Source organism: Aethina tumida, chromosome 5 (genome assembly GCF_024364675.1).
Source record: "Aethina tumida isolate Nest 87 chromosome 5, icAetTumi1.1, whole genome shotgun sequence".
In the NCBI taxonomy this organism is placed as follows: domain Eukaryota; kingdom Metazoa; phylum Arthropoda; class Insecta; order Coleoptera; family Nitidulidae; genus Aethina; species Aethina tumida.
In genome coordinates this window covers 24,920,619-24,944,984 of record NC_065439.1, presented here as the reverse complement: position 1 = coordinate 24,944,984, position 24,366 = coordinate 24,920,619, and the positions used below count along the sequence as shown (strand labels likewise).

The following is a 24,366-nucleotide window of genomic DNA, read 5'->3' as shown; positions in this document are numbered from 1 at the left end:
AGAAGTATATTTGCTTCAACTTTTCTTTCAGAATATTCGAAAATTGTATTTGTAAGAATATTAAACTGAAAAAACAATTAAGATTAAGTTTTAATCTTGCCTAACATCAAATTTATTTTTTTAGATGAAATTCATGAAATCATTTTTTCATTGGCCTCATGTATTTTCAAAATATTTAATTTATTTGTGCAGTTACAATAATGGAAATATGATTAGTCGCTTGTTTAGCTGAAACTAATCAAAATCCTTAAGATTTGCAGAGGCTGAGTCACAATTATTTTCAGCTTTTAATATAAATTATTATAGAAGATATCTTTCAATATTTCTATGAGAGTATTTGAGAATATTATAAACTTTATTATTTTTAGTAGAAAATTTAAAACTAAGTTTTATTTATAACATTTTTATAATAAGCAATATTACATTATTCATATACTTGATGGCTTTTATTATGAAATATATTTATAAAATTATGTAATCATCATATTTAACGACGATTTCTGCACATTAATTACAACCAAATTTTATTATAATATTTCAGTGAACATATTTTTTTTTTTAAGATTTTTTCAGTTGTGTTATAAGATGATGAAATTAAGTTATCCAATCCATATTAAAAAATAATTGTACCAAATTAAAGAAAGTGAGGAAATAATTCAATTGATTGACATATTTGACATTTGAAAATTAATTTATTATCATATTAATTAGCCAATTAAAAAAATATAAACATCCAAGATAGCAAGTGCTCATTATTTTTTATTGTTTTATTTTCCTTGTAAATGATTTGGCTTTATTATAAAATAATTGTTAGAATTTGTAATTTGAAAGGTATAATTAATTTACCCAATCAGTTAACAAACTTGTATTTATTTATTTTATTTAAATCTATTGTTATAAATTATAAATATATTTGTTGTGTATGTGTACAATTGAATTGAAGCCGCAACTTAGAAGTTTTAATCGTAATCCCTTTAGTTCAGTGCGTCGCTTGACGATCGCATTTCCGCATTCAACCTCAGTCTGAAAACCTAAAAATCTACCACAAATAAAAATGAACATTCCGGATGATTAAAGCGAAAGGGTCTAATTGTAAAGGGGTCCTGTATTGTAACTGTCCAAAATTTGAATGGATTTTGGCGCGTAGCACATGAAATAGATTTTTAATAGAGTCGTACCTTATAAAGATACTGATCGAACATTCTGCATACATCCACATCGGTCCCTACGCAATATGTGGCCTCCATAGTCTCCGTATAGTTACCAATTAGAGTGTTTATAGAAGCCACAATCGGCTTTAAATGTTCCAGCGTGTGGCACAATTTGAACACGTCCCAAGAAGAAAATTTATAATCCAAGTGGCGGCACGTGTAGGTCGATGCACAAGAATAAATAAGCCAAATAACGTCACCAAACCATTCTCAAATCGAATTCAAAATTAATCTACAAACAGATCACACAAGTTCACAACGGGGGGGCCCGCGGGGGACGTGGCGTGGGGCTGAGTCCGGCGGTCCGGTGGCGTACGGTCGACTCCGGGCCGTGTCCTAGTGCGGGCGCGTTTGCATCTTCCGGGTACGAACGGCGCGGAACTCGCTTGCTTCGGCAATTGAACAGGGGCAGATCAGAACTGTCGGTGTGTGTCTCGGCAACTGGGTCTCGCACACGTACGCGTCGACGGCGCGGATGAGAATAGAGTGCCGCGGACGGCGTGTGCCCCACCACCGCCGCTCGACCCCCACCCCACCGGGGGGTATCTGCGCGAGGCCTCGCCGAAACGCGACGGTCCCGCGTCGATTTAAATTTTAAAAATCCATGAAAAAGGAATAAATAATACATCCCCGACCGGTCCCCGCGGGGGCCGCCCCCGGGGTGGGCGCCCCCGCCACGTCCCGCCGCTGCCTCGCCGTCGTTGCTCGTGCCTCATTCCACTCTTATTAAATTATATACACACACACATACGTACACTCGTACATATGTACATACATAGATGTGTATACAATATTTGAATGTTTCTATCTGGGCTCTCTCGGCGTCGGGGTATTGCCACTGTTCTCTTGTGGGGCATGTGCCAGGAGTGCAGCCGACCACCTCCGCGTGTATTTCGTATTTTCGGGTTGAATGTCTATTTTCATTGTGACCGTATGGAAGCGTCGTTGGTGCTTCATTCGAATTGCATAAATTGGTTATGTATCAAACGTGTGCAATTGGTAAAATCATCGACCAAATTGATGAATGATCAAAATTAACGTCATCTTCAACAATGAAAGAGATTGATTAACGGTATTGTTACCAATGTTGTTCTTCCTTTTTTCTGTTCTCTATATTCGACTTCTCAAAGGAAGGTCTGAAGCTCTTGACAGGTCATCTTTATATATGTATATACAGTAGTGGCCATAATTACAGCTACTTATTAATAGTATGTTAATAGTATGTGTGTAAAAATGATTATTGTTTTATACCTAATTTATGAGTGTACTATGCAACAATACTTACTTTTTAATGGATAAAATTATAGCAACTTTTTACTTTATGATACTTCATTCCTCTCTGTGAATTTAAATCATTTAATCGATTTAAATAGTATTGCTTATTATAATTATTTAATCTTTAGTCGAAGTGAAACTGTAAAAAAATTAAATAATAATAATAATAATTCAACGTTACCAAAGCCAGGAAAACAAGAAAAGATGGCTAAGAGTTTTCAGTTAAATAAGTAAATCGTTTCCAGTATTATTAAAAAAATTAGAGAAAGTGGTCAAGTGACAGCAACAAAAAAATATGTCTGAGTTTGAAAAACTTGAATGAAAATTGATAATTAGATAATTCGAATGTTAAAAAATTATCCAATCATCTCCACCAAAATAAAAACCAACCTGGAGGAACCTGGGACTTGCTGAAAGTAGTGCAAAGATTGTGAACAGATGGTTATTGGATGGGCGTTTATTTTACACCTTACCTACAAGAAGAAGACAAGACTTCTACCAAAAAATTTAATTAATTTTGACTTGTCCAAGATCACATTCACTGGACCACCTAATATTGGAGATGAGTGGTTTTTAGTGATGAATTTTAATTTAATTTATTATAAAATAATGGTTCTGCTTATGTTACACATCCTATAGGGACAAAACTACATAAAAAGTATGTTATACCCACAGTGAAACATGATGGCGGTTCAATTATGCTATGGGGGTGCTTTAATTCTTCTAACGTGGGACCCTTTAGACTTATTTATGTACAGGGATATATTAAACAACAATGTGCTTCCATACATTGAAGAAATGATTCTGTCAATACATATATTTCAATATGAAAACGGTCCCAAACACAAATCCAAAATTGTGACAGATTATTTAAAGAATCCCGTCCCAATTTCCGGACATCAACCCTATAGAAAACATGGGAGATCACTTTTATAAGCAAATTCGACATAGAAATTTTACAAAGTTAAATGAACTCATCACAGCAATTTAAAAGGCACACATATTATCATTAAAAATTCCTTTACAAATTAGTGTTGCTATATTTATAACTAGTTCAATTCAGAAAAATATTTATAAAATTTAATTGAATAAGAATTTGTAGTACTGTATAAAATAACAATAGTAAATTAATATTATTTTAACAGTTCACATAAAAAAACGCTTTAAAAAGTTACTACAATTATGACCACTACTATATATATATATATATATGTCAAATATTTTACAACTTCACTTTTATAAACTAATACTTTTATTATCTGTTTTATATAACAATGTTTGTGTTCAAATCCTCGTTTTTATTCAACTCATCAATTGAACACATTTATATTGTTTAATGTTTATCAACATTTAGCATCAAATTTTACATCTGACCATAATAATTTATTGTGAATATTATCGTAATTTTGATTTTTTAAAGGCATCTTCATTTCAATACATGTCTTTGGCAATATCAAGAATTTATTTGGTGTTATACGAGTCACAAAAGAGACATATTTCAGTAATAACATTTTGATATTCACTTCCTCATTAAAGTCAAATTATTAATATTGATTGACAATATTCTGTACTAAATTTAATGTTTCCGTCCTCATTAATTAGTCTTTTACATTTCGAGTTACATTCACTAAATTAACTCTAGTTGTTTGTTCATTATTATATGTATTGCATTAATTTTAATAACACTGTTGGAGAACTATTAATTTTAATCTTATTTTCAAAATTATAAAATATTTGATTCAAGGTTTATTATTTTTACGGTTATTTATTGTCTTCTGGATTAAGTTAAAGAATCTGGAGAATTTCATGTGATTAAATAAATTAATAATAATAGAGTAAAAATCAATTGTTTAAAACGAAAAAATTATTTCATTAAATTTCCTCATTTTACACAAAAATATTTTCTTCCTTAATGGTATGTTTTAATCCAATACTGTAATTTTTTTACGTATGTGTTTGATAATATTAGAGTTTCTCCGGCTCTCATAACATATTGATGTATAAACAAGTACGTAAATCATCCTCGAGTGTAAGTGGAACTTCCCATTACTACGGTTGAAACGAATGTAATAATGATAAGTTACTTGTTTATTTAGTAAATAATACTTTTTATATTTTCTGATATAGTTTCAATTTTATAAATTGACCATTTGAAAGGAACCTAATAATGATTAATTTTATGTTTATTAAGTAAATTATTTTAGAATAATATTATATATTATACTGTATATGTAGAGCAACAAACTATAAACATAATCATTTATTAAAAATTGATTCTTTTAATTTAAATTAATTTATAATTATTAAATCTCTAAACCTCCCTTTAAATACGAATATCTTTATTTACATAGTTTTTATATAACTTTCTATTTCGATTATATTTTTGAAGTGAAAACTTCTTTAGCTACGTTGGTAGGGGAAAATCTTATGGATTCGCGTCACCGACATGCTTATACCAGTATCTCTAGCTATACAGCTGATGTATAGTGTTGTGTATATCTTACAAATGATATTGAATGGATTTATTGAAAAATTTATATAAATATGTCCAATGATCGAAAACTCGGTACTACTAAAGATAAACATGTATATAATGGTTGATAAAACCAGATTGATATTGATAATTTCAATTCAAACATTATGGAATTTCAAATTTTAAAACTAAAAGTTCTAAAAGTTTTTACTTCTATCTACAACTGCCCAATTTTAATTTTTTTATTCTTAATTATGAATATTAAGTTTAAGTTGAATATTTGGTACAAATAGATAATACAGTTCAAATAGATTTAGATTTTTATACATTCTTCTTAAGATTAAATTTTCAAAATATGCATTTGACAGTCACCATTTTCAGTCCGATTACAATGACAAAATAACAATTATCGGTCCTTAAATATGACCGCATGCCTTCTTGACTGTGACCGTTGTGTTTACAAACAACAAAAGTCGGCCAACCATACATGCCAGAGTCTTTTTTCGTAACACAATCCCGGTTAATGTGATTAATTAAATGCAACAACGAATGAATAAGACGCAATTACCATAAACGTATTTTTAATTGCACGTAATTTATATAGTTTTTCGTGTCGCAACGTTCCGTGCCGGCCTAAATTAAGACAATAAAACGGGCAATATAAATAATATTTTCGAAACGGTGTAATTGCGGCGGCCGACGTTCCCCCAGCAAGCCGCCCCCGAACGTCTCACCGGTAAACAAGCCACAACAAACCGTGCACTCGGTGAGTGAAAAATTACAATAAAAATAATTCGCCGCCGACACGCAACTTAACTAAATCGGAGTACAGTGGCGTGTGACCTTTCATAATTTTCCTATTAAGATTACTTAAACAAATACCGAGTTTTACACACGATCGCCATGTCTATTATTAACCCCTTTCGGTGCGGCTGACAAAGTGAAAAAAAAAGCAAGTACGACCTTGGTTTCAAATATAGGGTTCGAGGTAATTTAATTTATACGGGAATAATAATAACTATTTTAAATTGGTTTATGGCTCGTCGTGACTTGTAGCGTTTTGTTTTTTTATTGTTTTCTCTTTCGACGGTACGTCATTGAGGTTTGCTGCATTCGATTAGTTACAAGATTGTGTTCAGCCTGTTTTGTCGGGGAGTGGATAACAACCCCAACAAACCTCAAGAGGGACGCCATTGATTTTTAAACCCATATTCAGCAGACGATTTTATAAATGCAACAGCAAGTAAGAACTTGTAATGGGGGGTTGTTTAATACCACACACTAAATCCAGTAAACAAAATTATGGGTATACAATGAATTTATTTACTGAAATTAATTTAATTTAGAAAAATAGACATTTATTTATTTAATGGCACAATTAGATCCAATAGATAAATTTCACTGATTGACTGATCAGTATAATTTTTTTAATTTAATAATGAATTGGACTTTTATGATGATATAAATACTCATTGCCAATGATCTGATCATCATCTTCGACCTTAAAATAGGGTGCAAGTTATCTCTACTTGACCCTGAAGGTCCCCCAAAACCTATGAAAGAGGGGCTGAATTTTGAAGTATCTAGTCTATGGTCCAACAGATATTCAATAGGTGATATGTCGGAGATCTGTGGCAACAAATTTATATTGGTATGCTGAAACCACTCCAAAGCAATCCTCAGTGAGGCACCATCCTGTTGAAAAACTGATTTTTAATGTCCCACACGTGTTCAATCTGAAAGTCTAAGTATGTATGGCCAGATAAACTTATTACTGAAGATGGTTTCATACCATTCAACGTCCCAAAGTTTCCGTTCTATTCCAATCTGTGATGACAACATTACAATGTTTGAGGAAGCACAAATTGGGGACGTTAAGAATAAGTTAGCAAGGTAAGTTTCTATAAACTGTTGTTAGAAATTGCATGAGTCACAAATTGATTTCATGGAGCAAAAGTTCTAAGGTTAAGTCTGAGGTAATCTTAACCTTCATTTGAAGTCATTTTCTTGAACCTAATGACTTAAATTTGCACACCTACTAATGCCTGAAAGTGAAATGAATACTGAAATGTGTTAGAATTTTATGATGAATGCAGAACAAAAACTTCAAAATTTAATCATTTTTTGTTCTTATGGATTGATTTATTTTGTGGCACTGAAAAATATTTAAAATAAAAATTTATAGATATTTTTTTAAGTATATTAAGTTGGACTCAACAGGGGAGTCAGAAGTCACACATGACCTTGAGATTCATTTAATTAAAACTGAAATTTACTCTCTTTAGCTTAATATTCAATCAAATAGACAACTGCGAAGATCAAAAATTATGATAATTGACTGGACTGTGTGTGTCACTGAAAAATATTTAAAATAATCTATTCATATTTTCAGGTATGTAAGTTGGAGCCAGTTTAATACGATAAAACAAACAAATCACACATGAATTTGGGGACCATTGCCCTCTTTAACACAATATACAATCAAATTAACAAGTGTAAAGACCAATGGTTGTGAAAATTGGACAAATGGAGTGATTTATTTTGTATGTCACTGAAATATATTTAAAATAATCATTTATGCTTATTTTTAGTTATGTTAAGTTGGACACACATGACTTTGGGGGCCACTGATACCCTCTTTAACATAATACCCAATCAAATTGACAAGTGTAAAGATCAACGGCTGGGAAAATTAGACAACTAAACTAATTTATTTTCTATGTCACTAAAAAATATTTAAAATAAACATTGATACTTATTTTTTAAGAATGTTAAGTTGGACTCAAATAGGGGAATCCCAGAAATCACACATGACCTTAAGATTCATTTAATTAAAACTGAAATTTACTCTCTTTAACTTAATATTTAATGAAATAGACAACTGTGAAGATTAACGATTGTGAAAATTGGACCACTGGACTGATTTATTTTGAATGTCAATGCAAAACAATTAAAATAGTCATTTATTTTTATTTTTTAGGTATGTTAAGTTGGACACAGTTTAATTTGACAAAACATGGGAATCCCAGAAATCACATATGACCTAGGACGACATTTAAAACTGAAATGTACCCTTTTGAGCCCAATCAAATAGACAAATGCAAAGATCAACAATTGTGAAAATTGGACCACTGAACTGATTTATTTCGTGTGTCACTAAAAAATATTTAAAATAATCATTTATTCTTATTTTTAGGTATGTTAAGTTGAATCCAGTTTAATACGACAAAACAGGGGAATCCCAAACCACACATGAATTTGGGGACCATTGCCGCCCTCTTTAGCACAATATCCAATCAAATTAACAAGTGTGTGTGTAACCAATGGTTGTGAAAATTAGACAATTGGACTAATTTATTTTGTATGTCACTAAAAAGTATTTAAAATAAACATTTATACTTATTTTTTAAGTATATTAAGTTGGACACAAATAGGGGAATCCCATAAATTACATATGACCTTGTAATTCATTTAATTAAAACTGAAATTTACTCTATTTAGCTTAATATTCAATGAAATAGACAACTGTGAAGTTCAACAATTATGAAAATTGGACCACTGGACTGATTTATTTTGAATGTCAATAAAAAACAATTAAAACAATTTTTATTTTTTAGGTATGTTAAGTTGGACACAGTTTAATTTGACAAAACAGGAGAATCCCAGAAATCATCAATTACCTTGGGTGACATTTACATAAAACTGAAATGTACCCTTTTTAGCCCAATCAAATGGACAAATGTAAAGATCAACAATTGTGAAAATTGGATCACTGAATTGATTTATTTCGTGTGTCACTGAAAAATATTTAAAATAATCATTCTTTCTTATTTTTAGGTATGTTAAGTTGGACCCAGTTTAATACGACAAAACAAAGGAATCCACACATGAATATGGGGACCATTGCCCCCCTCTTTAGCACAACATCCAATCAAATTAACAAGTGTAAAGATCAATGGCTGTGAAAATTAGACAAGTGGACTGATTTATTTTGTATGTCACTGAAATACATTTAAAATAAACATTTATACTTATTTTTTAAGTATGTTAAGTTGGACTCAAATAGGGGAATCCCAGAAATCACAAATAATCTAGTAATTCATTTAATTAAAACTGAAATTTACTCTTTAGCTTAATATTCAATGAAATAGACAACTGTGAAAATTGGACCACTGGATTGGTTTATTTTGAATGTCAATGAAAAACAATTAAAATAGTAATTTATTTTTATTTTTTTGGTATGTTAAGTTGGACACAGTTTAATTTGACAAAAGAGAGGAATCCCAGAAATCACACATGACCTAGGGCGACAGATCAACTATTGAGAAAATTGGACCACTGAAAAATATTTAAAATAATCATTTATTCTGATTCTGACCCAGTTTAATACGACAAAACAGGGGAATCCCAAACCACACATGAATTTGGGGACCATTGCCCCCATATCCAATCAAATTAACAAGTGTAAAGATCAGTGGTTGTGAAAATTGGACAAGTGGACTAATTTATTTTGTATGGCACTAAAAATATTTAAAATTATCATTTATTCTTATTTTTTAGATCTGTTAAGTTGGACACACTTTATTTAATACGATAATACGGGGGAATCCCAGAAATCATACTTGACCTTGGGAGTCATTTACCTAAACTGTAATTTACCACCCTCTCTGTCATAATACCCAATGAAATGGATAAGTATACACAGTGGACTATTGGATTGACATATTTTATGTCACTGAGAAATGTTTAACTATTATTTAATTATTATTTTTTATATATCTAAGTTGGACACAGATTAATTCGACAACAACATTGGAATCTCAGAAATCAAACATGACCTTAGACAGTATTTACCCCCTTTAGCTAAATACCCAATACACCCATTTCTTAGGTGCATAAAAAATATATGTAAACACCTGTTATCCACCAGCTCTTTATCCATCCACCCATCAAGCGTTTTTACCCCGCTGTCAACCAGGGCCGTCGCCACAAAATAAATCTATCGTGACGCACTTTTTTTCGGGGGGACCCCCGAGAGTCACGCGTCAAAGTTTACGTGTTGATACACTCGTTCGCACCGGGACACGGACACGGGGTTTTGCGAGGCGGACGGACGGCGGCGCCCGGCGTGGTGTCGTGACTCGGGGACCGGGGCCCGTCGTACGCGGCACACGCCTTCCGTGAGAGCGAGCGGTGCGCGTGGAAAAGACGTCGGCCGACGGCCCCCCCGGGGGGACTTTCGTGGGGCACCCGGTCCGAAAGGAGTCCGCGACCTATCCCAACGACACCCTTTCGCACTTCCTCTCCGGGCCGTTTGTTCGATCGTGACGCCGACGACGTCCGCAAATCGGGCGGGTTTTGTTCACGGCCGAGACGACGGATCGGATCGGCGAACCGTTTTAGTTATTTTCGGTCCCGTTTTTTGTTGTTTTATTCATTCGCCGAAGGTTTTTACTATTGTTTGGCTCTCTGGGGTTTGTTAAGTTTTTGAAGCTTAACGTGCAAGTTTACGGATTATTGGCTCTAAAAATAATTGTTAGTCATCTGACATAAAATATTTTAGCTGTGTGTTGGTTCTAGGAAATTAGCAAATGTGCAATAAACTTACAAAATGTCAGAAGTATTTTATGAGTCATTCATTGAAACTAAGACTTTTAGTGTTATTGAGTAATATACATATACTATTTTTAAGTTAATATAATCTAAAATCATGACATTTATTATAAATTTCAAAACAGCAACACCACTACTGTTAATCTAAAAGCTTGGTAATTATTTAAATTCAAGGTATAATAATATCTTAACGGTCATTAAATCGATATTATAAGGTTAATATAATGGAAATTATAATTGTTTCTTAAATTATTAATGTGTTTATTTTTATATTTTACTGCATCGATTAATTAATTGAAATAACATTGAAATGTTTTTACTTTGACACAAAAACCTTTTTTCAACTATGAATTACTTAATTTTTAATTTAAAAAAATAACTAAATGTTTTTAAAGAAAAATTAATAGAAATAAAAATACAATATAACTTATCTAATATCTGTAACAAATACACTTATTGTATAAATTTTATAGCAGCATATTATTTGAAATCTGCTATCTCTATTACCATAATAAAAAAGATAATATAAATTTTAATATATTTAGAGGTTATCAAAATATTATGAAATATTTAATAACAAAAGGGAACATTAACATAGTTAAATAAAATATATACAATATATTAACGAAACAGATTACAAATCTTTATTTATTTATTTGTTTTTTATATTAATAAAAAGTTACAAATATGTAATAATAAAAATAATGTCATTAAAACTTTCTAAGAAAATTTCGTTATATATAGTTTATCTCACATTTACAATATAATTTAATTAATTATAATATCTAAACATTTAAACAATATAAACAGAAATATCCAATTAATTTTTGTAATAGGTTATCAAAATATTATGAAATATTTAATAAAAAACATTAACATAGTTAAATAAAATATCTATAATATTTTAATTCATTTTAATCAACTGATCACAAATCTTAATTTTTTTATTAGTTTCTTATGTTAATAAAAAGTTACAAATATGTAATAATAACAACAATATTTATTTGAAACTTTCTAAGAAAACTATATTTACAAAATTAAATGCCATTTGTTAACTATAAAAAATATTATACAAACCACTGTGAAATGAAATAAAAATCAATTTTATGACAAGCAATTAGTATTTTCACAATATTTAATTAGTTCTTAATTTAATACAAAGTTTTACAAACCTTTTTTAAGGACTTTCTCCAAAATATTTGTAATCTCAAGGACACTAAATTAGAAAACTAATTAGAAGTAATAAAATTATGATTTTTAATAATTAATATTTCTTAGGGAGATTAATTATAAATAACAGCAATGATTGATTAATTTCTAATTAAATTATATAATTGGTAAAATTTATATATTAAGAAATTTTAAAACAATCTTATTAATTTATCTAATATTTATCTAAGTAATTTACAAATTTTAAGATATTGGGATGTAATATAAATTAGAAAAATAAATTACAATAATATTGTCAATGATTTTTATTAAACCAAAATATTTATAATCTCAAGGACACTAAATTAGAAAGCTAATTAGAAACAATAAAATTATGATTTTTAATAATTAATATTTCTTATAGAGATTAATTAAAAATCAAGAGCAATGATTGATTAATTTCTAATTAAATTATATAATTTATAAAATATATATATTAAGATATTTTAAAACAATGTTATTAATTTATCTAATATTTATCTAAGTAATTTACAAATTTTAAGATGTTGGGGTGTAATATAAATTAAAAAAATAAATTACAATAATATTGTCAATGATTTTTATTAAACCAAAATAATTATAATCTCAAGAACACTAAATTAGAAAGCTAATTAGAAACAATAAAATTATGATTTTTAATAATTAATATTTCTTATAGAGATTAATTAAAAATCAACAGCAATGATTGATTAATTTCTAATTAAATTATATAATTTATAAAATTTATATATTAAGATATTTTAAAACAATGTTATTAATTTATCTAATATTTATCTAAGTAATTTACAAATTTTAAGATGTTGGGGTGTAATATAAATTAAAAAAATAAATTACAATAATATTGTCAATGATTTTTATTAAACCAAAATAATTATAATCTCAAGAACACTAAATTAGAAAGCTAATTAGAAACAATAAAATTATGATTTTTAATAATTAATATTTCTTATAGAGATTAATTAAAAATCAACAGCAATGACTGATTAATTTCTAATTAAATTGTATAATTTGTAAAATTTATATATTAAGAAGTTTTACAACAATCTAATTAATTTATCTAATATTTATCTAAGTAATTTACAAAATTTAAGATATTGGGGTGTAATACAAATTAAAAAAATAAATGACAATAATATTGTCACTGAATTTTATTAAATTAAAATATTTATTAAACGTTCTACATAAGTCACTAACCAAATATTTTACTGAATGTCATTAAAGATGTTTTTTAAAACAAATTTTACTTTTTTATGAAAATAATTTAGAGGCAGAAAATGGGAAAATTTTATTTATTTTTTTCTAATGATATTCTTTCCTTTTTTATAATGTGTACACGTTTTTCCAAGTTTAAAATGAATATTCAAGTGAAATTCCTGTAATACTCTAAAGTATTTTGTACTTTTTGCAATTATTTTTTATGTCATAAGAGTTAATAAATCAGCAAAGTCGTTAAATGATTTTATAATATAATTCTTCATTTATATGTATGTCAGTTAATTTTATATTCATTTATTATAAATGACATAAATTTTTTCAACTTCCTACATGCATTATGCATCATTTTTAATTTAATTTTCTTTACATGAATAATTAATATATCTATAAAAATAATGTACATAATATTAATTTATTAATAAACAACAAACTAAAAACGCCATGTTTTATAGTAATCGTTCATCTATAATTAATTATACTCTTCTGAAAGCAGATTGTTGGTTATTTAACTTCCTTCATTTATTTTTAAATGCACTTTTCCACAAACTGTAAACATTTATTTTTACAGTTTTTTATTTATTTGTAAAAATAAAAGTAATAAACAATAATTTAATAAATTTATATCCATTAATATTTTATTATCATGGTAATGATAACTACAAAGACAGATGCATCATTTAAATATTTTATATTATATTTTAACACTCTTGAATTAAACTGTATATATAATTTGATTTTTTTTGTGAAGAATTGACCATCAGAAATTTTGAGTTCATAAATTAATTGAGGATAACAAAATTAGACATTTTACAATTGTCAAATTAGGGACGCAAAAAGTCAAGTAATCTTTGATCTTTTCTTCAATGCCAAGAACCCAAATTTTTTTTTTTTTTTAGTGGCTTGAACTTGCTTGTAGAACGTTGACAAAAACTTGTTGATTATGGTGGTGATCATTTCAAAAACGTAAATGATTTCTTCCGGTAACCAAAAACTATTATCAACATAAAGACCCCCCGGGCGCCGTAGATCGGCAGCAGGTGACACAAAACCAGAACGTAAACACCGGTCATTAAAGGCGCAATCTTCGGGGGCCCGGGACGAGGCGTCGGCGTCGCGACGCGCCGCGCCACGTCCCGGTCCGTGGTGCGGCCGGTTCGGTCGCGTGGCACGGGACGGAAACCGTCGGCTTTTCTGGGCTCGCGGCCGTCCCACACCTCCGCGTGTCGTCGCCGCCGCTCCCGGGCGATTTCCGGCGATCCGCCCGGATTTCGAATTATCCGCTCGCATCGTTTGCCGGTCGGGGCACCGGCTTGATTGCGACAATTGCCCGATATGTCCTTTTGTCGTTTACTCATCCAATCAGCATTTATTTATGTAACACGTATCCCAATTTTTCGCAGCCTACATTTTATTAAATGTATGAATATATTAAAAAAAATTGTTAATATATTTAATTTTTTTTTTATTTGATGTGCAATAAATAATTAGAACATGAATATAGAATCTTATTACTTTTATTGTAAGATGTAAATGATTTTTATTGCACCTTTAACAGAACAATACATTTAAAGCAACAAAAGTTTTATTGTTAACTCTAATATACTGTTACAAATTATAAACTACTTCGAATATTTCTTTGAATATAAACAGTTTAATAGTTTAATACATTATGTTAATAATGAACAGGAGAATACAATTGTGTTATTAAAAATATATATAAAATCTTGTCTGTTATACTATATTCACTAATGACACCACTTCATCATACAATTTTAAAAATATCTTCACTTAATTGAATATAAACGGTTTAATAGTTAAATAAATGTCTTAAAGAATATATTCACATTTTTTATTTTAATAATAAACATGAGAACATAATTATTTAATTGAAAAAATATTTAAAACTTTGTTTGTTATATTCATTAATGACACCTTCACTAAATTTAATGTAAGTAATTTAATAATTTAGTAAATTTCTTAAAAATATATTTTTTATATTAATAATTTATACAATTTTAAAGATTATTTCACTATGTAGTTTAATAATTTCATAGAATTCTTAAATAATATATTTATATTCTTTTTATATTAATAATAATCAGGCAAATACAGTTTAGACATTAAAAAAATATTAATATTTTGTTTTTTATACGAAGTTCACTAATGACACTATTTACCTATACAATTTTAAAGATTCTTCCTCTAAATTAAATGTATGTAGTTTAATAATTTTATATAATTCTTAAAGAATATATTTATGTAATTTATATTAATAATAATCAAACAAATACAGTTTAGACATTAAGAAAATATTTAATATTTTGTTTTTTATACTATGTTCACTAATGACACCACTTACTTATACAATTTTAGAGATTAATTCACTAAATTAAATGTATGTAGTTTAATAATTTTATAGAATTTTTAAAGAATATATTTATATTATTTATATTAATAATAATCAGGCAAATACAGTTTAGACATTAAAAAAATCTTTAATATTTTGTTTTTATACTATGTTCACTAATGACACTACTTACTTATACATTTTTAAAGATTTTTTTACTAATTTACATGTATGTAGTTTAATAATTTTATAGAATTCTTAAAGAATATATTCATATTATTTATATTAATACAAATATACAGTTTAGACGTTAAGAAAATATTTAATATTTTGTTTTTTATACTATGTTCACTAATGACACTACTTATTTATACAATTTTAAAGATTCTTTTACTAAATTAAATTTATGTAGTTTAATAATTTTACAGAATTCTTAAAGAATATATTTATATTATTTATATTAATAATAATCAGGCAAATACACTTTAGACATTAACAAAATATTTAATATTTTGTTTTTCATATTGTGTTCACTAATGACACTACTTACTTATACATTTTTAAATATTCTTTTACTAATTTACATGTATGTAGTTTAATAATTTTACAGAATTCTTAAAGAATATATTTATATTATTTATATTATTTATATTAATAATAATCAGGTAAATACAGTATAGACATTAAAAAAATATTTAATATTTTGTTTTTCATATTATGTTCACTAATGACTCTACTTACTTACTCTACAATTTTAAACATTCCTTCACTAAATTAGTTTAATAATTTAATTAATTTAATTAATTTATTTAAAAATATATTTATATTATATATGTTAATAATGAACAAGTTAATACAATTTAGATATTAAGAAAATATTTAAATTTTTGTCTGTAAAAATGAATGGATCAAGTCACTATCTGATATTCTAAACTATTATATTATTCACTTTTTATTTCAGAATTTCATTGATCATAAGACATAATTTCATTAAAAAAAAATTGATTTTTACTAATATTCATTAGTGTGCAATAAAATTCAAGTTTCTCAAAATTTTTTATTTAATTTTATAGTGCTCACAGAATTATTTATTGTCCATCTTTTGAACAATTAAATTTGATAAATAAATTCTTTAAAATAAAAAACATTTTAATTGATTGAATTCATACAATTATTAATTTTAAATATTAAAAAAAAATTTTAACAAATATTTGTTTAATATGAAACATAATATATTTTTTAAGGGAAAAATATACATTTGTTTACATTTACAAAATCTATTTTTAGTATTTATGTTAATAATGAACAAAAGAATACAATTATGTTCTTAAAAAAATAATTTGTGAGTTTTATTCATGTAACACCAAAAAACCATACAACTGTATTTCTGTTTATGGAAAAACAGTGATTGTTTAAATAGTTTTAACATAACAATCACTTCATTGTTCCTCATTCTTTATAAAACTACGTGTTGAAACAATCAATACACCAAATAAACACTTTCGAAATAACAAAATTTCATTTTTTTAACCTTGTTATGGCATTAAAATAATAACATTTTAATTTTATATTCCAGTCTGGTTAAAATTAACAAACAAACTTCACAAGTTGACTAGGCAAACAAAAACGTAAGATAAAAATAAGTGTCGATAAAAATATGGCAGACAATTATGAATAATTTAAGTTTCTTGCTGTGGTTCCGTATGCGAGTGCTGCTTCGACCCGAATAAAATTGTTTGCTATTAATATTTCCGAATTAGGAGTTGCCATGGCGACTAATCTAGAATTTGATAAAGAACACACAGGAGAGGGATGTTCTCCTCGCGCACCCCCGTCTCACCCTCCGCGCCCTCCTTCCGCCCGTGTCCGCACTGATCGATAGCTATTTTGAGGGTAAACATAATTAATACAGTTTAAGAAGTTCCACAAACAGTTATTATTGTCGGAAAATAAATGTGTGTTACTCCATTCCCGGATGGAATTAGTTTGGAGCTTTCAAAAATTACACTAAAGCTTTAGCACTGTGCAAATTCGGATCGACAGATTAATTACCGTGGCAGAAATGATACGGTCCAATTGTTCGCGACCGTCGAAAATTAGTCGAAGAACCGAGGTGACATCCGATACCGTTCGGCACGTGTGTCGGGTTCTTTGGTTTTTAAGAGCCGTCGCGGGCCGTCGTTATCGCATTACGGGCAAACAGAGGGTTAATTCATCCGTTAAAGAGTTAAGTGCGTGTTCATTGTTTCACGGGGAGAGGAAAAATACCCTTCTCTCTCCGGCGGAGTTTATTATTAAATGTAAGCCGCTTACCTGTTTCAAAGGACTTTCGCCCGCTACCCGACGAAAGTTCCTGCTTCCTCTTCGGCAAGTTTCAAACTGCAAAAAAAAAAAAAAATAATGAATGAATAAATATAATGGGGCGGCGGTCGCAGATGTTGGTTGTTTTAATGAATTGTCAATGTATGAGACCATTATTTATGCAAATATTTTTCATTTATAATCGACTTTAGCGTGAAAGTGAAATACTGTGTTATTAGGTAATAATAAGAGAAACAAATCTGTTATGTAACGACCACATTTTTCATGTGACTATATAAAGAAAATATGTGAAAGTCACTAAACTCTATACAATGGTCTTTAAATTTTTATCATACAATAACATTTTGAATGAAGTCTTATTGTTAAACTGTATACAATTAAGTTGTGGTATTATATACCTTATATTTAAAAGTATTTACATATATTGCCGCAATGAATCAAAACCAGCACAGTTTAAAAAATATTAAAAACATCACTTGGTTAAAGAAATCGTAAAATATATTTCAAATTAACACCACTAAATGGTATTAATGTGAAACTTCAATTAAATTTTTTTAGGAGAACTTAAAAAAAATAGATAAATTAGTTCTTCACATAATAATATATATAATCTCACGTTATGGGATAATTATATATTTTTTAAGGAAATAGATTATTTTTTTCACAGTTACGAAATATATACACAATATTTATTACAGCAATGAATAGAAGAATACAATTAAGTTCTTAAAAAAGTAATTTGTGAAAGTTTAATTATAAATATTCATGTTACGCAAAAAAAAAAACAATTTTGGGAAAAACAATGATTGTTTGTATATTTTAAGCATAATAAACACTCTTTTGTTTCTCATTCTTTATTAAAATACGTGTTGAAACAACAAATAAACAAGATAATCATTTTCCAAATGTGCCCCCAAAATTCAGCCCATTCTTTGAATTATAAAATAATTTTAAGTATAAATTTAACAATCACATGACAATTTACAAAATCAATTACAGTTACAGAGTTTCTTTAGTTTACTTAAGCTATTTGAAATATAAAAAATATTTCAAATATTTAACCTAACTGTATCTCTCACGTTGGTAACTTCTAATTTTACTGAAATTCGATGAGACATGTTTTAAAAAACAAAGAATAAAATGAAACACTTTTCAGCTTTTTCAGGAGAACTTGCTTGTTCTGACAAAAATAGTGTTAATAGGATTCCAATTCAATTGAACAATTTATATTATTCTTCACATAATAATTTACAATATCTTAAGTTATAACATAATATATTATTTTTTTAGTATAAAGATATGATATATATAGTATAGAGATAAAATATATATATTGTTGCACTCTCAATATATAAAATTTAAAAAAATTAAGCATTATTTTGTTAAAGCTATCTAGTCCTATAATCAAATAAATCAAACAATCCCCTTCCACCACATTAGTAATTATTAATTTTATTAGTTTAAAACGAACCTCATCTTTCAGCTTTTTCAGGACAGCTTATTTGATTGATAAAAATGGTTTTAATAATATAAATCCAATCAACAATTTACAAAATTATTTTTACCTTCTTTACAGATATCAAGATTATAAAAAATATATTATTGCACCCTAAATATATAGAATTTAAAAAAATTAAGCATTATTTTAGCATTTAGTCCTTAAAAAACTAAATAATCAATCAATTTCACCCCATATTAGTGTCTTGTTGTCTTTCAGCTTTTTCGGGTCAACTTATTTGAATGACAAAAAATAATTTTAATAATAGAAATCCAATCAATCAATTTACAAAATTCTGTATTATGTGATATTTCAAGACAATTAATACATTTTATCAATGACCGTTTAGATAATTTATATTACTCTTTGCATAACATTTCAAAAAATCTTAGATAATGAAATATATATATATATATATATATATATATATATATATATATATATATATATATATATATATATATATATTTAATACTATGTATTTATTTACAATTACAGTTTATTTTTTTAGTTCATAAATCAACCTTTTAGAAAAAGGGAGCCTTCAAAATACAGAATGTAGGAAAATAAATCTTATTGCGTTAAAGTTATTTAGTAAATGGAAAACTAAATAAATCAAATGTGTGTAAGGGGTTAGGGTTGCAATTTCAAGCCACCCTAACTAGTATCCCTCATATTAGTAATTACAAATTTTGTTGTAACCCCAGGAGAAATGTATTAAAAAAATGGAGCATTGTATTTTCAGCTTTTTCAGGATAATTGACTTGTTTTGGCAAAAACAGTATCACTAGCAATCCCATAAACAATTTACGAACATTTTATGTTATGAAATATAAAAATATTTTATCAGAGACAATTTATATTAATCTTTACAATAATTTTAGATAATTTTAGGTTTTAGGAGACTCAATAAATTAAACTATGTGCCCATATAATTGGGTATGGCTTTACGACATTTATGAGAACTCTCATGTTGCTCATTTTAAATGAATCTGGGACACTATACATTTTGGAATACCCTATATAACAGTCTTAAGACATGACAATATCTTTTCATTGTATATTAAAAAAATGTATACCACATATGTATGTTGATGTGAGTAAAGGACATTTCTCTTTGTCACTATAATTGTGACATAATTATTATGATTGATGGTTTTTAAGCTTCTGGCACAATGAAATAGGTATTTGACACAATAAGTAAACAAGCAGTGAACAATGTTAATAAGAAAATTAATCATCCTAATTGTTAATCTTACTCTTTATGTATTACAGTAGTAAAGTAAATATGCAATTTAATACTCATTAGGATATTTGTGTTGTTTGTCTAGCTTTTATTCATGATGTAATACGTGTGAAATTTTACTTGAAAATATACTTTACATAACTCTTTCAATTTTCTTTAACATATTTTATAACTGGCAATAATAATTGGATGAATCATCTTTATTAAAATTTTCTGATTGTTGACATTTGCTTAATATTGTGAAAAAACTTTCACATACCTTCCAAGGTATGTTTTATTAATATCTTGCTCCATTTTTCTCTTTTATTTAAAATGTTGGTAAATTTTATAGAATATAAGTAATACTTGAATGGATGTTCTTCAAGAAAAATATTATATCATTTAATATTTACAGGTTCATATGTTTCAGTTGATGTGTTTTATATAAAACCTTATTTATCTCCACCAATAATATTCCAAACATTTAAAAATTCCTTAACAAATTTAGGTATACCACTCATTCATTCATTATAGTTGTCTTCCAACGATTATTGAAAATGTATATTAATTTTTGATTTCATTATTCAAAAAAATGTTAAAGCTCGTACAACTAAGAATAAAGAGAGTATAAAAAGTTTGTTCCTTTATTGAATATCAACGAACAAAAATTTGTATATTGATAGAAAACACCGAAGCTATCGAATATCACTTGAGGCAAACGAAACTGCCAAAAAAAAAAAAGGAAAAAAAATGATTAGGATTTTTCTCCGGCAATAGACCGTGTTGCGAACGAAATAAGGAGGCAGGAAGAGCCCGATAAAAAAATAAATGGAACCAATAGAAGTTGATAATGTCCTTTGACAAAAGTAAATGGGGGGCTGTTAAGCCGAAATGGGCAGACATCGGGGCGAAATGGTTGACCTAAATCAGTGGCGGAATAAAGTTGCATCAACAGGCGAAATAATAGTGAGGCGAGGAACACGGCGTCCCCGTGCGTTGTACGGCGTGCCGCCCGCCCGTTCTGTAGAGAGACGGGGGTGCCTTTGCCGCCGCTTCAGACCGCCTCGACCGCCGACGCTCTCACTATCGTCGGCCCGCCGCCGCCTCCTGCTCGAACGGCCACAGCCGGGACACTGCGGGCCGGAGCCAAGTGCCTCTCTTCCGGCTGCTGGTTATTAAAATTAATCGTTCACCTTTTCACGAACGCCTGGCCACACGGCGAGGTAAACGCCGACAAATTAATACGCGTCCATTTGTTCCAGCGTTGACGAGGCACAGAAATTAACAGACCATGGTGTCTTGGACTGATGTCCAATACGAATTGTGATGGGGAAGATGAATTGAGGTCATTATGTTTAAATTCATTTTAATTAGGACTGTAAACAGTTAGTATTTTTCATGGTAGGGTTAATAATAGACTTGATGTTTATCATCTAGAACTTCAAATGCTAAATTTACCAATTTGAATGGTTATCTTCTTCCTGGTTATAAATAGTGTGGTATGGAAATAATAAACTTGCAATGTACTAATTCATATGAATGAAATGTTACAATGATAAAAGCTTCTTAATCTAATTAACAACATAAAAAGTGACTAAGATGAAGGAATTTTATTTTCCTCGTTAAAAAAAGAGACAATGCTAAAAGCTTTTTGAAGATGATGATTTATGGACATACAAAAATTCACCCAGATGAAAGACTCTTCTCTCCTTCCATCCTTCTTCTTCCTGGTTCTTCTCATCTAAATGTTATGATATAATGTTAAAAGCTTCTTGATGATCCTATGAACAATACAAATATTGATCAACATTGGTTAAACAAAAACTAAAACTTGCAATGTAACAGTGCATCTGTATAAAACTGTGCAAAGCTTCTTGACGATTTTCTCATCTAAATGTTATGATACAATGTTAAAAGCTTCTTGATGATCCTATGAACAATACAAATATTGATCAACATTAGTTAAAAAAAAAACTAAAACTTGCAATGTGACAACCCATCTGTATAAAACTGTGCAAAGCTTCTTGACGATTTTGCGAACAATACAAAGTTATCGGGTACGACTTAACGAGAATCGGGCGATGAAAATGAATGAAGAGAGAAAAAAAAAAAAGAAAGTGGCCCGGCGTTGATCGGCGGTAAATCATGGTTGGGCGGGGTGAAGGAATGTGAAAGTAAGTGTGGATAAGGAACACCTGAAGGAACGCATAGATCGTGAAATAGAATGGAGAGGGATCACGTCCGATGCCGTCCTGCCGTCTGGCTGGAAGCGTGCCTGGGCCGGAAAGCACCCGCCGACAGGCCAAGAAGCCAGGAAGTCGAAGCAAGAAGTGTGTGTGTGTGTGTGTGTGTGTGGCCGGAACGGGACAGTGTGTTGGGTCTAGGTTAGAAGGGAGTCAGAAACCCGGAGTCAGTCAGAAACATTCGTCGGTTCTCCATTGAAATGAAATTTGAAATCTAAATCTCATTCTCTCGGCCTGGTGCAAAATCCATTTCGTTTTAACTTGACGTTCAAATTGAATGTTTTGTAGTGGGGGGTCGGGTGGTTCCCCTCGGGGGCGGCTGCGAGGGAACGGCGGGGCGGGAGGTGGCGGACGAGGAGGGTGGAGGAGCGGTTGGTGAGGGGGTGCGCGGGGACGAAAGTGCTCTTGATAAGCGTGATTTAGCAGCCCCGGGGATATTGATTTTTACGTCCCTCAACCCCTAACCCTCTCTCAGTTTTATATGTCTGTTTTCTTACTGTAATAGGTCGGTATGTTGCGCGCGGCGCCCCGTCGAAATGAAGAGAAAACAGCGGAGCGGGAGCGCAGAGAGGCCTGGAGCCGCGCGGGGGACAAGACGCTTTTCATTGGTGTTGTGTTTCCGCGGCGTCGCGCCGCCTCGATGGGAGAGAGAGCGGCCCGTACGCAAATACGGCCATTACGCCGGGGCCTAGGTGACATCGCGAGCGCTGCCAATTGCCGCCGCCAGCCAAGCCTCCGTCTGAAGGAGCTGCCGGCCGCAAAACCGCCGAAGACACACGCCACCGCCGCCGCTGGCTCCGCCGCCGCCGCCGCCGCCGCCGAGACCTGCGGTTGAGCGTGTGCCGCCGCACAGCACGACACCGCCGGCTGCCTCCTTCTGGCTGCTTCCTTTTCCTGTCCCGCGACCTCCGACGTACCGCCGCCCTTGACTGGCGTGATTGCCCTGTCGGGCTCTAAGCCGACAATCACTCTATCTGCTTTCATGCCGGCATCTAACGTCACATAAATAAGTTTATTACTTGATAATTATAAGAAAAAATCTAATTAACTAAAAAATGGAAATTGTTTGCATATATGCATAAATAATCTAAGCATGTTACTCGTTAAAATTAACAGGAATTAAATCAAAACGTGCTTTATAGCACTTTAACTATCTAGTTAATATTTATGACTTTATGTTCATTATTATCATAATTCAATGAAGGAAATCTTTATTATTACCATATTTTTAGCATTTATGATTTTTTCTATAACACCATCTTATTTTCACAAAGTATTTTGCCTTTCACCACATTCATTTGAATTCATTTGATTCAACATGGATTATTAATAGAGTTATTTTATTCAGTAACAAATAAACAAAATAAAAATTAAATATACTTAGTTTTTTATTTACAAATTTATAAACTGCTATATAGTTAACAATTGGGACAAAAAAACGTATCATGTGATTCAGTCGATATTTAAATATTCAGTTTGATCTTAACTCTGTTCAAGAAATAATAACCAACCTCGACTATCTTTTCTTAAAATCATGCAGTCATTTGTCAGTACCTAATCAACACCGTGCTGTAGGAATGCTTTAGAGTGGCTCAAGACAAGTTGACGTGGTCACTGGATTTAATGTTGACCAATCTGTAATGTGCAGACTCCATTAATGATTTCTAGAGACTGGGTATGTGTGAGATCGGCCTAGAGAAGGTCGATCAAAAGTTACATCTGACCGGGACGACAG

The 24,366-nt window shown here is 29.9% G+C and overlaps 1 protein-coding gene and 1 long non-coding RNA gene across 4 annotated transcripts in view; one reads left to right on the top strand and one right to left on the bottom strand.

The window, feature by feature from the left end:
* Nucleotides 1-24,366, bottom strand: part of LOC109603480 (TOX high mobility group box family member 4-A) — a 152,976-nt gene that overhangs the window by 94,248 nt on the left and 34,362 nt on the right. For 2 of the 3 annotated variants that reach the window (XM_049968278.1, XM_049968275.1), the window contains exon 1: nt 1,179-1,678. Coding sequence is in view for 1 of the 3 variants with exons in the window: in XM_049968275.1 (XP_049824232.1) it covers nt 1,179-1,247 (69 nt within the window). In the remaining 2 variants the exon portion in view is untranslated. Of the gene's footprint in view, nt 1-1,178; nt 1,679-17,656; nt 17,723-24,366 lie in introns of those variants that run through there. The other variant, XM_049968277.1, reaches the window with a different exon arrangement.
* On the top strand, nt 8,598-8,995 carry LOC126265763 (uncharacterized). Its single transcript, XR_007548238.1, has 2 exons — nt 8,598-8,700; nt 8,797-8,995. It is a non-coding gene; the product is annotated as an uncharacterized LOC126265763 (long non-coding RNA).